At 35.4% G+C, this 14,455-nt stretch overlaps 1 protein-coding gene across 1 annotated transcript in view; it reads left to right on the top strand.

Moving 5' to 3' along the window:
* Window positions 1-14,455, top strand: part of LOC124639646 — a 56,111-nt gene that overhangs the window by 32,798 nt on the left and 8,858 nt on the right. Inside the window, exons 10-16 of the mRNA XM_047177087.1 lie at window positions 847-921; window positions 11,372-11,525; window positions 11,911-12,072; window positions 12,794-12,893; window positions 13,298-13,436; window positions 13,771-13,934; window positions 14,153-14,200. Coding sequence (XP_047033043.1) covers window positions 847-921; window positions 11,372-11,525; window positions 11,911-12,072; window positions 12,794-12,893; window positions 13,298-13,436; window positions 13,771-13,934; window positions 14,153-14,200 — 842 coding nt within the window. The remainder of the gene's footprint in view (window positions 1-846; window positions 922-11,371; window positions 11,526-11,910; window positions 12,073-12,793; window positions 12,894-13,297; window positions 13,437-13,770; window positions 13,935-14,152; window positions 14,201-14,455) is intronic.

Raw genomic sequence — 14,455 nt, 5'->3', positions numbered from 1 at the left:
CAAATACGTTTAACTGTATTAAGGTTAGGCATTTTTCTACTGTCAATGCTTTATTGCCAAAACTAGAAAAGATATCTAACAAACACATTGAGGAATTTAAGAGAGATACATGTACCTACGTAAAGCGTTTCTTAGAGAAAAAATACGTTGCAACTAATGAAATAATAAAAGTACGACTAACAAATACTTAAGCCGGGTATTACAATCTGTAATTCAATTAGGAAAGACGATACTGCTGTGATTAACCCTCTTCACGTACGCACTTTACCTCAAAAAAGTAACTGTTTTGTTCCGAGCACAGCTCTTGTAAAAATACAATTACCCGAGATTGCTTTCCGAGGGGTTTTCTCGTCCAATCTTTCTCGCGGTAAAGAGCGGGTAGCATTGTAGGGTTAGGCTTTGAAACAAGCTACTGTCGAGCCAATGGATTTGCATGGAGTGTTGTACAGCTAAAATGGGGATGGAAACTATTGAATCTTTAACCTGACGTTGCTAAAGGCACGTTGTGAATGCCTACTGCAACTGCCGAAAGCACATGCTGCGACTGCATCAAATCGGCAGCAGCTGCACTGGTCTGTATGTTACTCAATTTACATGAAACCGTTTCAGATTGAAACGGCAGCAGCACGTGCAGTCGCCTTTAGATATCGATTGTTTTCAGACATGTGCGGTCGGCAGTTGCAGTCGGCAGCTAGCATTCAAAACGTACCTTGAAATCAATGTTTAATAGTTCTACCATTTTTGCAGTCACTTGTTTCAATACCAGTCTCGTTGTACCGTGTATTACGGATAGTAACAGTATCTAACTGAAACTAACAGAATTAACAGAGGTTGTATGTGTGGTAGCACGCAAGGAGGCCCCAAATTTCTGCCGCGCCGCGGGCTCAAATCCCGCCTGCTGCAGTTCAGGTCCAATAAAGGGTATGTCTCATTGCGCAAGCGATTGGTCAGATCATTTTCAAATAACCGGTTCTATTTTTCAAATTTTGAATAAAGATTGATCGAATTTTAAATAAAAAATGTTCGGATTTTAAATAAACATTGTTCGAATTTTAAATAAACATTGTTCGATTTTAAATCAACATCGATCGAATTTTAAGTAAGCATTGTTCGAATTTTAAATCGATGATTTATTCCATTTACGAATTTTAAAACGATACAGAACACACGTTCAAAATACTCGAGTGTTGTAAGATTTGAGATAATCCTACAACGTTCTGCGGTAAGATCTATACAAAGTCCGGCTGGCTAGCGTCTACGTGTACTCTAAAGCCGACGAGTTTACCGTGCTCCATCACTTGCATGTAAAGCCAGGGGGGAGTCTAGTTCCTCTATATCCTTGTACAACTTACATTTACGTATTCCAACTTACATCTCGTCATATCTCGTCAGGGATTCACCGAGAAACAATAATAAATCACAAAATAAATAACATTGCTTTATTTATTTCAAAATTTATGGAAAACAATTCTTTGAATTTCTGAAGTTGTCCTAATTAAGTCAAGGCCGCAGGAATAAAATGTATTGTTTACTCACTTAAGATTCACGTTTTAAGAAGAAAGACACAAATATCAACAGTCAAATCGAATTAGGAGTCCTTAAACTTTTATCTTGAACATTTTGTGGACGATGTAGACAATTTTAAATTGTCATCGATCGATTGAGATTGATTTAAGTATTTTAAAAAAGGTAAACCACAATCAAAAGTAGAAAAAACATGTTTGAAAAATGAATGTTTTTGATGTTATGGTGTTCTTAAATCAGGATATGGCAACAACTACCTACAAACATAATAATAGCAAGGCTAAAGCGTGGCTAAAATTCGTGGTATGATACGTAAAGTTCAGAATATTGGCTAACTTCGAATATTGTATGAAATGAAAATCACTGTCACTCATCTACAAGGGATTATCCTTAAAACCAGGTTATTAGATATTCTACTTTCCATGTTTGTTTTATGTACTTTGTTTGTTTTACGGTACGTACATTGGTAATTTTTTTCGCAAACTTTTAAATTAAACGGCCATTTTATTCAAAAGTTTAAAAAATATATAAAAAAGTCTCCGTTAAGTAGTACATGTCAGGGGTCCTACAAAACTTGTACCTCTTTAAGGTTTATCACAATGTCAAAACTTTGATAAACACAATTTGTATGTTGCCTCTTAAAGTATGTAACGTTACTCACTTAGTGCCATCAAATTATCTGACAAACAAGAAATTTTTAGAAGTTAGTATCTCGTACACTTTACGATTTAAAAGTTTAATACAAGAACGCTGAACAATACGTAGAGTATTTCCACGACTAATATAACCTTTTTATCCCTTCAAAGATATTATTTACCAAAGGCAAAGGGCATTCCTCACTTTCTTCAGTTACAAAAGAAAACATTTAATATAAAATCTCCAACAGCACTTGGGTTCACGCCATCTTGTTTTCACACAAAAACCTTTGCTGAGTGACAGGCTCCCATTACCAATAGAAGCACCCTGTATATATCGTATTTCTGCACTCTCATCACATCACTTCCACATTGCGCAGTCCCTGTATAAAACCTTTTCTATTTCCATAAAACGTGCGATTTATTTGACGGATCGGAAATATGGAGGGACATTTGAATGATAAGCAGTCAAATATTTGTTATACTAGACCAGCCCTTGATTTCACCCGCATCCCGAGATAACTGCTTCACGTAGCTGAATGGTGACAAAAACTGCTATGTCCTCCCAGGTGCAAGCAATCTCCCCTCTAATTGTCAGCCTAAATGGTTCAGCCATTCTTGTAGTTATAAGTAGTGTAACTAACACAACTTTCTTTTATATATCTAGAGCAGTGTTTCCCAAAGTGGGCGATAACGCCCCCTTGTGGGCGCTGCAGGTCTCAAGGGGGGCGGTAAGAGACCCAGAAAGAAAATAGGGGCGTTTTGTAGAGGCCTGAGGCCCGATTCTCCTAAGTTAATAATGTCAAAATCGAATAGAAATCGAATCGCAATATGATCGTAATATCAGTTTTAACCATTATCGGGCATTCTGCTACTAATAAAAGACCAATCGTATTCGATTGACATTTGATTGGTGTGCGATTGGTCTGCTATTTTGGTGATTTTGGTCTATACGGTAGTTTGCTGTACAATCATTTTGCAATCGTAAATCATTTGCAGACAAAATGATTCATTATTGAATGACGAAAAGGATAAAAACGTTTATCTCAAAGAAAAAATAGCGGAATGCCACATACGCTTCAATCGTAATCGAGTCGGGATTGGATATCAGTCGAATCGAGTCGAACGTGAATCGTATGACGCTTAAGTAAAATTAGGAGAATCGGGCCCCTGGGGGGTGATTTGTAATTTTATTTAGCTAGGAGGCCTCTTAGACAACGACTTGTGAACATCAACTAATATGAATTACAAGATTGCTCAGACTCTGTTCTATATTTCTCTCCACGTAGTTCATATATCTGTCCTATTTTACTGAATATAGAAAAAATAAAAATCATGTCAATGTCAATCGGTCGCTCCGTTTCGTAATTAAAGTAGACACAAACAAACAAATAAAAAGGCAACAGACACACTATCGCATTTTGATAGTTATTAGTACTCGTAGATATCTATCATGTTTTAACAAGTTTTTGTTAAATAACCCGAATTGTGAATTCCTGTATCAGTCGGCTGGTTCAAGTTGTACGACCAGGATGGCACGGGCAGAAGAGACAAGTCACTGAGGGTGCCATTCTAATCTGCAAAGCCTAGGTTCACTTCATTATTCAAATTTTAAACAAAACTACAACAGTGCATGCGCAAACAAGGCATGACGTCGAGGCGGCACTGGAGGGGTGCCAGTCCGGCTGTCACCCCTCTCTTTCTCGTTTATTTATGTTTTTTCCTGGTTTACTTAAATTAATTCCTCAAAGTTATAAAAAAAAAACAGTTTTTTCAACATTTCTGGTTTATTCTGCGCCCTTTGAGTCAGTCAAAAAATGTTGCGCTCGCTGCACTCGCGCCTTTCACTTAACAGTGACTATTTTCTAATTTCTTTAGGTATCATTGCGTCCCAAAAATCAAAAAAATTGCGCTCGCGGCTTCTTCTCTTTTCAGTGTTTTTTTTTCCACACTTGTTGAGGTACTTTTGTGCCCCAAAACTAAACAATTTGCGCGGATTTTTTAAACTTGTTTTGGTACTCTTCCAAAACTCGAAAATTTCGCGCTCGCTGCGCTCGCGGCTTTTTCACTTGTGACTGGTTTTTATAAAACATGTTTGGGTTCTATTATGTCCCAAAACTCAAAAATTACGGGCTCGCTTCGCTAGCGCTTCAAAAGATCTGTCTCCGGTTTCTTTATGTTAAACCAGGCAAAAAGCACCATGAATGACCATATTGCACCATATTTTGTCGTTTTTTTGGGGGGTGCTCAATAGGTAGTCCGCCCCGGGTGCCACCCGAAGCTACGCCGCCACTGTAAGAGTCAACTTGAGACCTAAGCGCCGCGGGATGTTACCTACCTGCGCTCAGGTTTCAAGTTGCGGGTTATAGTAAAAGTTTCGTTTAGAACTCTCCGTTAATAAACATATATAGGTCACAATAATTAATTAATTTAATTTGAAGTTATAGTGGTTTTTAAATAGGTGAAAAAAATGGGGGGCGCTAAAAAAATATTTATTCTCAAAGTGGGCAGTAGACAAAATAAGTTTGGGAACCACTGATCTAGAGATATTGATTTACTAGAATTCATCCCAGGATAATCAATGAGCCGAAACCATTTGAATTCATAAATTCAACGTACATTACCCCTAATGAAATGCCTTGAATTATCTAGTTAGACTCAATTGTATATTGTTCTAGAGCTCGTAAGAAAACGCTGCACGAACCAAGCAAAATAAATAAGATAAACAAGACAATTTAGTCTTTATGATGTTAACTAATTGCGTCTATTTTTCTCTGCGAGTTGAGGCGACGATGTTGCTAGATACACAAAATGGACATAGAATTGTAGGTACATTAACTACTCGTATTTTTGTACGTGTCGCTAGTCTTTAACACGTACCTTATTTTACTATTAGATTGTTTAAACATATTTTTAAGAATTTTATTTGAAAACACTCAATTTTCACAGAAAAATGTTGTCAAAAACGCAACATACCCGTTGCTCTGAAAATAACTTTCATAACTATATTGGGAACGTCAAAAAGGAAACTCAAAATACAAAAATAGGAAGTTTTATAAGTATATAAAGTAATAATATGCTCGTAAAAGGTTCGCCTTTTAAATGGCACCTTAATTTCAGTCAATATAGCAAAATATGATTGAGCGTGTCGCAGAAAAGACATATTAATGTGATCAGCGAGAGTATGAATACATGTTTATTTCGGTACGGTAATAAATTGATAAAGTGCCTAGAGTCAGGACTAAAAGTAAATAAACGTGGCTTTTACGTAATACGTGTATAAATTGTGACAAAATATTCGATACATTGTTTTTCGGCCTTCGAAAGACCTTGTATTACTTTCTAATTTTGAGAAACTGATCCTGTTTTTTTCTTCTTCAAAAACAAAAGAAGATACAAAAATCCGTTCTATTCTGCAAAATAAATAGTCGACCGACAGTTGACCCGATGACGACCGAATTTTGTTTAGCAAGAAAATCTTGATTTAATTCAAATTTTTCAGTTGATCTGATATGGCTATGTTTGATTCTTGTATCTATTTATGACTGCTCTTGATAATATGTGTAGGTACTTAATACATTAATCTTCATGCTGATTTATGAGCTCGAACAAACTATCGGCCGACTAAAAGTTTTTAGTGTGCGGATACTCTTAGAGGTCAAATACCTTCACAAATAACAGTTCTTTCACATCTAGTTACAAATATGAACACAGCACATTTTATGTAAGAAGTTTCCTCTCTCCAAATTTCACAGTGGAGTAAACATTTCTAACGGAATTACGCTAAACCGAATGAGATAAGGAAAGCACTCGAATTTATAGCGTCTATACATGTTTTTATCTACGCATACTTTTTTGCCCTGTGTTACTTTAAACGATGTTAGAAAAATATTTTGTAAAAACAAAACTTTCAGGATTACTTTTTTCTTGTTAATGTTTTACTACTACCTTTACTACCTTTTATTTTTATTCATTTTTTACATTAACACCGACGACACTATACATATATGTATTGTATGTAATAACACCCAAAAGCTTTTACAACCTGCACAAAATCTACTAAGAATGCATTTTGCACAATGCACATCTTCCATTTAGTTAAAAGGAAAAATCCTCTCACATTTCCAACACGTGCAAATATTGATATAACTATACTTGAAAAATATAACAAAATCTTGCAGAGTTCTCGTCCCATTTCATTGGCTCTCTAATGCACTGGGCTCCACTCAGTTCCACAGACAAATCGATTTGCATCACATGTCTGATATCAAACCGAGTGACAAGTCTATCTGTGCGCGATTTCGAGGAGCCAATCGACAATACTGGTCGGATATGAACGATTACACAAATCGATTTAAAAAGAATCGAATGATAGTTCAATAATCGAATCTTAAACTGATTCGTAGCGTTGTATGCTATTCAGGCCTACGAATTGCTCCGAATCGCTACAATGTATTTGCTACGATGTTTCATATCGTTGGGTTCATTCCTTCTTTATATTTAATGAGTTATTCAAGAGCATATCCACAATGAAAAATTCTCCATTGTTCTTAACTGTCTAAGGATGTTGTGATTAATTACCACGACATTACTTAGCACTAAAAACTTTAACCTAGATTGTCTTCCACCACGTTTTTATCTCGAATGAAAAACGATGTTATTAAAACTATGCAAACAATTTATAATTTGTTCTAAAGTTACTTTGCTTTCCAAAACACAAGTTTGTTTATCTAATTTTAATTTAGTATTGTGGTTATTGCTAACGACTGAGCAATTATCGACGTTCCTGAACACTAAATAATAAAGCTTATTTTCTTAAATCCTTCACGAAACCCTAGCTCAACAACACTCGGTGGCTTTGCACCCGAAAATCTTGTCGGAAAGGTCAAAAAAATTAATGGCGGTCCCCAAAATTGGCGGGTATAATATGGGTGGACTTCAATAAATCTGTCGTAGAAAATGAAGAGGCTCCCGATAAATAACCAGCGGTCAAACACTGCCCGAGTATCTCCTGTCCATGTCTGATTTATGATGGCCCAAAACTACCCTTAGATCTAGCGATAAACCACCCCCTTGAGAAAGGTTAAACGTCATTGCTAAGGTCAAGGAATTACGCGACTTCTCGATTTAGTTTCATAATCTTTTGATACTGGAAATTGCCGGTCCGGTTTACGGAAGGCTTTATGAAAGTGGCCTTTTCGATTTGCTCAAACAAACTGGAAAAAATAGGATGGGATTATAACAAGAACCACTTTAATTAGTCTTGGCTTGTTTTTGGCCTCAAAAATTAAGTAATATAAAATTAACTGATTTACTACTACTTACACTGAATTCGTCCTTCACAAAAATAACAATCTACAGACTGAAACTTACTCCAGACCTCTTAGATGACGGTCTAAGTTCTAACTTTGCTGTTAAACTGACAAAAAGTTCTCTAAGTTTAAATCAAACATCACAAAGTTTAACCACTTTCTTACTTCAAAATCTCTTTGTCACACCGGGGGACTGTGAGTTTAGTGAAATTCTATTCAATTATCTCTAAGCTTTATATTCACTGACGCTTAAATGCACATTTGTTCCATGTGCTCAAGTTTAAAGAAAAAGGGAGATGCAAATCTATATAAAAGAAAGTCGTGTTTGTTACACTACTTATTACTCGAGAATGGCTGAACCGTTTAGCCTGGCAGTTTGAAGGGAGGTAGCCGGTGGAGAACATAGGATTGTTTTTGTCATCATCCGGCTGTGGGAAGCAGTTATCTCGGGACTCGTGTGAAACCGCGGGAAAATAGCTAGTGAAAATAAAATCTAATCATCTAATAGGCACATAAGCAGTTGCTTACAGCACGCGTTTATAAAAGACACTTCGCCAATATGAATGTATGACATTTAGAACCCACGAGTAAGGTGTCTTAAAAGAGAAAATTTATTAAATTCTTAATGCTCTTTAAAAGACGAGAGAGTACCGTTTGAATGGCCAGGTGAAATGGATATTATAGCTGATACTTCTAGCTTTCAAATGGTTGAGATCTGCACTGAATTACTTTTCTCACTCATTTAATGCGGGATTTATGAGCCATATTTTTGCTGTATTGTTAAGCTTTCAAATAGAAGTGATGTTATTTTAATTCTCAGCTTAAAAATGGTAGTAGGCGGTAGATATTTTAATGTGGTAAAATGGTAAAACAACCTAATATTTTAATTCACAATACCTTATTAGAAAAAAGTTAATTAAAAACATCAAAAGTTTTGTCATCATTGTCAAAAAAGTTATTCAAAAGTAAATATAATATTTCATCTGTTAATTCGAACTGCAGCTTATTGCTTAATGGCATAGAAATTATAATAAAACACAGGTACAGTTGAAGTCAAAAGTTCATTTGTACACAAGTACACAGTACACAACTAACGGTTGATACACATTTCAGTACAAGTTTGAATTAGTTCATTTCACAAGTCGGTGTACTGGAAAATTGTTTTGTCCAATGAAATTCTAGATTATGCGTTCTGAAGGCATGATGTTTGACTTGTGTATTAAAATACTGCATTGCTATTGATCTTTTTAAATAATAACTCTTTTTATATACAACATGTAACTTAATTAACGCACATCCTAAAATTTGTTTGTTCAGAATCGTTTACTGAATCGACTTATAGCATTTTTAATATAGGTAATTTTTTATCCCAAAAATAATTAAAACTACGGAAATTATTGTCATATTAACCCTGTACAGTTAAAACAAATTCAAATAGACCGTAACTCAAAGTAATAAGACTTCGTGTATTGTCGGCTTTTCCGTAGTTTCGTTATGTTGTGTCGAGTCGAGCGGCGCGCGGCGCGATTTTTGCGTGCGTAGTAGTATGACCAAAAAGTTCTCCAAGAATTGGTATAACTAATTTAGTAAATAACAATGCATATACATGTTAAATTAAAAATTCAGTGTATGTATTATGATTATAACATAATATTCTAATTGGGGTGTTTAGGGTGTGCGTTAATTACGTTACATGTTGTATATGTGGTTTTAAAATCAACATTTCTGCAACTTTTTAATTAAAGTAGTTTATCTCGTAATTCAAAATTTTTGTAACTATCATGATCAAGCAAAGTAACCACATCGATAAAACGTCCAATTGCACAAGCCATTACTAAATGTGTAAAACAGAATTCCGTAGAAAGTCGTAAGTGGAAGACTTTAAAAACAAAACACGAGCTACCCCGGTGTTTCCCTGTCTCGTTAGAAAGCGAGTTTTAATTACAGCGATACCTTTCTCGACTAACGTTAGAACCGACAGCCTAACGCTTGACATACCACAAACATTAGGGCCAAGCTTCAACGAAAATTCTAAGTAGAATTTCTAGTATTGGACGTAAAACATTGGTCCCAATGTGGGTTGAAAAATGACAAATATTGTTAGTCTGTGGCGTGTTTTGTTTTCCATAGAGGTTGGACGTCAAATTCAAACTGTTCGGTAAACTTTCGAGTGAAGCCGTTTTAATTTGAATTTCGAATAGTCAGTCGTTTTATGTTTTGTTGGAATTCGAATTTTGACATGCACAAATACAACATAATTTAAACTTGATGCTAAATCAATGGGTGCCTAGTAGGTGACAGAATAATTACCATAACCACATTGTTTTTTCTATATTTATTTCAAACGTCAAGTTTCAATTGAATTTAATAGGTATAACTAAGAATGCCACTCTTTTTTTTTTCATAAACGACCACTCAACCAAATTTTATAAGGTTCGCTGTCTTCATAATGTTGTCTCATTTTCTTTCTAAAGTGAATTTCCCTTTGCAAGTGCGACTGAGCCGCGACTTAGATTAAGCTTCCAATTAATTTTGTGTTTCGAAATATCTCAGTACCCTTCGTAATCTGTGAAGAAAGCGAAGGATAACACTTCGGGATAAAAAAGGCGTACATTTCTTTCAAAGATACATGCTGATTGTATCTTTTTCATTAGATATAAGGTCATTGAACTATACCAAAGTAACATTTAGGTACCTACGTGAACTTTCTTAACGCAATAAGAACGTTTCAGGATATATGAAAGTATTTTGACTACCTAATTCCCTTCAATAAGAGCCCGCATAACAAGGCAGTTATGATAATTTTATGGAACAAACACTTTTAGAACATCGTTATGATCTGACCAATCGCAGGCTTCCGTAAAATGTAAACACCTTATATAAATTACACCACCATTCTCATATAATATAAATTATTATAACGTTTCAAATGTTTTCTTACGACATGTGTTTTGTGGACAGTGTTTACTGCATGCGAATATAAACACTATTTATTGGTAATAAGGACGGAATTAAAATGTTAGAGTGACTCGTATTGCACATATAAAGATACGCAATAACGCGTTTTATTGCACGGAAAGGATTTTACAGCTTCGCCACTATGTGGAAAAAGACTGCTGAAGTTTTCGCACACAATTATTTGCAAAGCACACAAAAATAGGATTGTCGTATTTATTAGAGCTTCAGTAGAACAAACAAATATTTAAATATTAGTCTCAGAAATATGGCGGCAATCGTGCGAGACATTTGAGCAACACACTACAACACACAATGGTTTGTAATACCGTGTATTTTATACGGTACCACGTATAAATTTCTCCGTTCATAAATTCGACATAAACACTGTCTCAAACATTTTGTTGGAGGGAAACAGCCAGTGTGGAGCGTAATAAAAATAAAAATGGCGGCGGCAGAAATTTGGAGGCTGTTCGCTTCGCAGCGACTAACTTCGGACGACTATAAATGTGACTAGTTACTCCATCATAAACTGTATTTCTTTTATTTGTTACTTTTATTTATTAAATCACTCATCGATGTCGTACAACGAGTTTTAGAAAGTTTTCGAACAGCCTTCACTGATTCCGCCATTTTGTCAAACGTATCGCTTATTTTGTCCGTTATTATTGCTTTTGGGGTGTTTTGTATTATCGCAACTGTTCGAAAACTTTGCACTATTTATATTTTGTTTGTTGTTTTAGTTGTTAAACTTCATTGTAGATGGTTGTTGAATAGTTTTTGGTTTCCGTAATCTGTCTCTTATTATTTTAATGTAGCAACACTGTTTTTGGTTTTTCGACACCTCAATTTATTTTAAAACGTTTTAAAAATATAGAGATTAATTCTTTATATAATAATGAGATTTATTTATTCAGCTTTGGCCTTATATGTTGTGATTTTCAGGTACGTTTTCACAATAGTGAGCTATCTGATTGGCGTATTCATATTCGCCACTATAGTGGGGCAAGTCGGCAATGTCATCACCAATAGGAACGCCAACAGGCTCGAGTTTGAGAGACTGCTGGATGGCGCTAAAACTTATATGAGACACCATAAGGTAAGTTTAGTGGAGCCAAGAGGATAACGTCAGGAGCAAAAATACTTTAGGGGTGTCATACCCAAAGTCACAAAAACGAGTCGAAAGCTGAGTAGACAGGAAAGATTAATTAGTCCTTATTTATTTGATAAATTGCCGTTAAAAAGCTGATATATAAAATTAGATCTTTCTACTTAATTTTACACTATTTTCATTTGATACTCAGTCGTACAATGGTTTAAGACCCTTTTGAAATGTACAATCATCAAGAATTAAAATTGCTCCATCTAAATATGTATTCAATATACTCCTAAATAAAAACGTCCTCAGCAATAAGTAAGGAAACTCAAAGAGCGCTGAAGCAAAACATTCCCGCGCCATACAAACGAGGTGATATATTTAACAGGTGCCAGGTGGCATGAAGCGACGCGTGCTGCGCTGGTACGATTACTCCTGGTCCAGGGGTCGGATACAAGGGGGAGGGGACATCAACACCGCACTGGGACTGTTACCTGACAAACTGAAGACCGAACTCGCTTTGCACGTCAATCTTAGTGTGCTGAAGAAGGTATGTGAAAGGCAAAAAAAGGTTTCGTTATGACTCGCTTTTCAATAGGATTTGGAAGATGATGATAAAATGACATGGCAAATCTGATAAGGAAAATGTGTGAAATTCAGAAGGCTTCGTAATCATCCGTAAATCATTAAATGAGACTGACAAAAGAGGACTTCGAAATAGTCCTTTTAGGATGTAAAAGTAGCAAGAGTAGTGAGTTTGCAAAGACCCCTTTATTAGAGTAGCAAGACATGAAAAAAGGGTACTTAATTACAGAGACTAGTCTACTAGTAGTTAGCTACCAAACACCGGGGTGACCTATATCCCTCGGTTGTCTACGAGACGTCTGAAGGTCAACAAACATTCTACGGTTCTTTAATTTCTAGTTCACTATGGAATAGTTTCTCATAAAACTTTACTAGTCGTAAATGTCTCTTTGAAGTAAGGGTGTCAAGTTGGCCCTCTTGAATATTTAAATTGAACCCAGTTTAAGTTCTATTTTACTTCCGTTCGTTGTAATTATTGTGACTACATATTGGACACTTTACAACCTACTTCTAGCACTAAGTGCACTGTTAAAACGACTACTTGTCACTAGTTTTTTGCCTTTAAAACCTAAATTTAAAAGAATTCTGCATTCATTATGCTCCAAAATTAAAAAAAAAAAAAAACAAACCATAGTCCATTAAAAGCGATAAAATGAACTTTTGAACAATTAATTACGTTTTCACAGGTGACAATATTCCAAGAGTGCCAGCCGGAATTCCTGCACGACCTCGTGTTGAAAATGAAAGCATACATATTCACTCCCGGTGATTCCATTTGTAGAAAAGGTAAGTCGTGAAATCGTGTTACGTGCACAAGGGAAGCTATTCCAATCGTTTCTCTTTTGATAGAAACGAATCATGGAAATCAAAGGGTATTTCAGGCGTTGGGAGTGCCCTTTGGAAGTTTGACAAGTTTGAGATATTAAAATGTCATCAATGTAAAACTAATTTGGGATTTTGTCGGATTCAATTAGAGAAACAAACTTTTGTGGCTGGAATACTTCTGTTATTTTCAGCAAAGTAAGAGTAGCTTACAAATGGTCAATAACAAAGACTTAGATTTAGTTTATACCACAGAACGTTGAAATAGAAGTAGATAATATGCTTTGCCTGAACCCATACAACAAAGCAACTACGAAAATTTGTTGCAAGACTAGCTTCATAGTGACATAATTTCCACTTTGTTGCAGGTGAAGTCGCCCGTGAAATGTTCATAATAGCCGACGGTATACTTGAAGTGATATCGGAACAAGGTCGGGTGCTAACTACCATGAAAGCAGGGGACTTCTTTGGAGAAATCGGGATTTTAAACCTCGATGGACTGAACAAGTAAGATTTGAATTTCTATCTAAAAAGCGATATAAATATTGGTCCTTTAACGTAATCATGCAAAGTTTACGATAAATGGTGTAACTTTAATATTACACTGAATATTTAATCGTTGGTCTACAGTTTAAAATTTAAAAACTCGTGAATTCGTAACTGCAATTCTTGGGATTGTGGATTCCTGATTCCTGAATATGTATTCGCTTTGAATTAAAATTTATTTATTGTACTTTCGTTTCAATCTTTTAAGTGCTGTGTAATTATTTTACCACTATCAACTTTATCTCAGATTATGAAAATTATTTTTGACACTTATTCCTAACTTTTTTTTATTTAGACGTACAGCAGACGTAAGATCGGTTGGGTACTCCGAACTCTTCTCGCTGTCTCGGGAAGATGTGTTAGCAGCAATGAAGGATTACCCCGAGGCCCAGGAAATTCTGCAGACTTTAGGAAGGAAACGTCTGCAAGAAGCTAAAAATATGTCGAAGAAATGCAAAGGTAAAGCCAATCGCAATCATATTCTACATTTTGAGGCTAGGAAGGGTAAGCGAACGCTAATTTCTAGTGCTAAAATCTATTTCTGGCAGCTCATTAATTATTTCTCGATAGGAGAAATGAAATTAATGCTTATAAATACCCCTCCCTATTCCTTTAACTCAAATAAAAGTATAATATAAAGTAGAGTCTGTAAATAAGGAACCTATTAAAAACTTTAGGAAGGAAGCCCCGTCAAGAAGCTAAAACAGTATCGAAGAAAGTCAAAGGTGAGAACAATAAAATAGGTAGGTAATTATTAGATTTTTTATTAACTGTTCACCTTGAAACTACAAGGGCACGCTTGTAACTTGGAAAGGCAAGATATTGTATTATACAAAAGTAAACAGGAACTTTTTAATAAAAAGTACGATAAGTAGAAACCATTTTCTGCTATCCCTAAAATTAATTACGAGTGGGAGGATGCTTGAAATAAAATTACCCAGCAAAAAGGTCAGACATTCGGAGTTAATCACAAACCTACA

The sequence above is a fragment of the Helicoverpa zea genome, chromosome 19, assembly GCF_022581195.2.
Source record: "Helicoverpa zea isolate HzStark_Cry1AcR chromosome 19, ilHelZeax1.1, whole genome shotgun sequence".
NCBI lineage: Eukaryota > Metazoa > Arthropoda > Insecta > Lepidoptera > Noctuidae > Helicoverpa > Helicoverpa zea.
The sequence above is the reverse complement of the archived record's forward strand: the minus strand, read 5'-3'. Positions and strand labels throughout refer to the sequence as shown.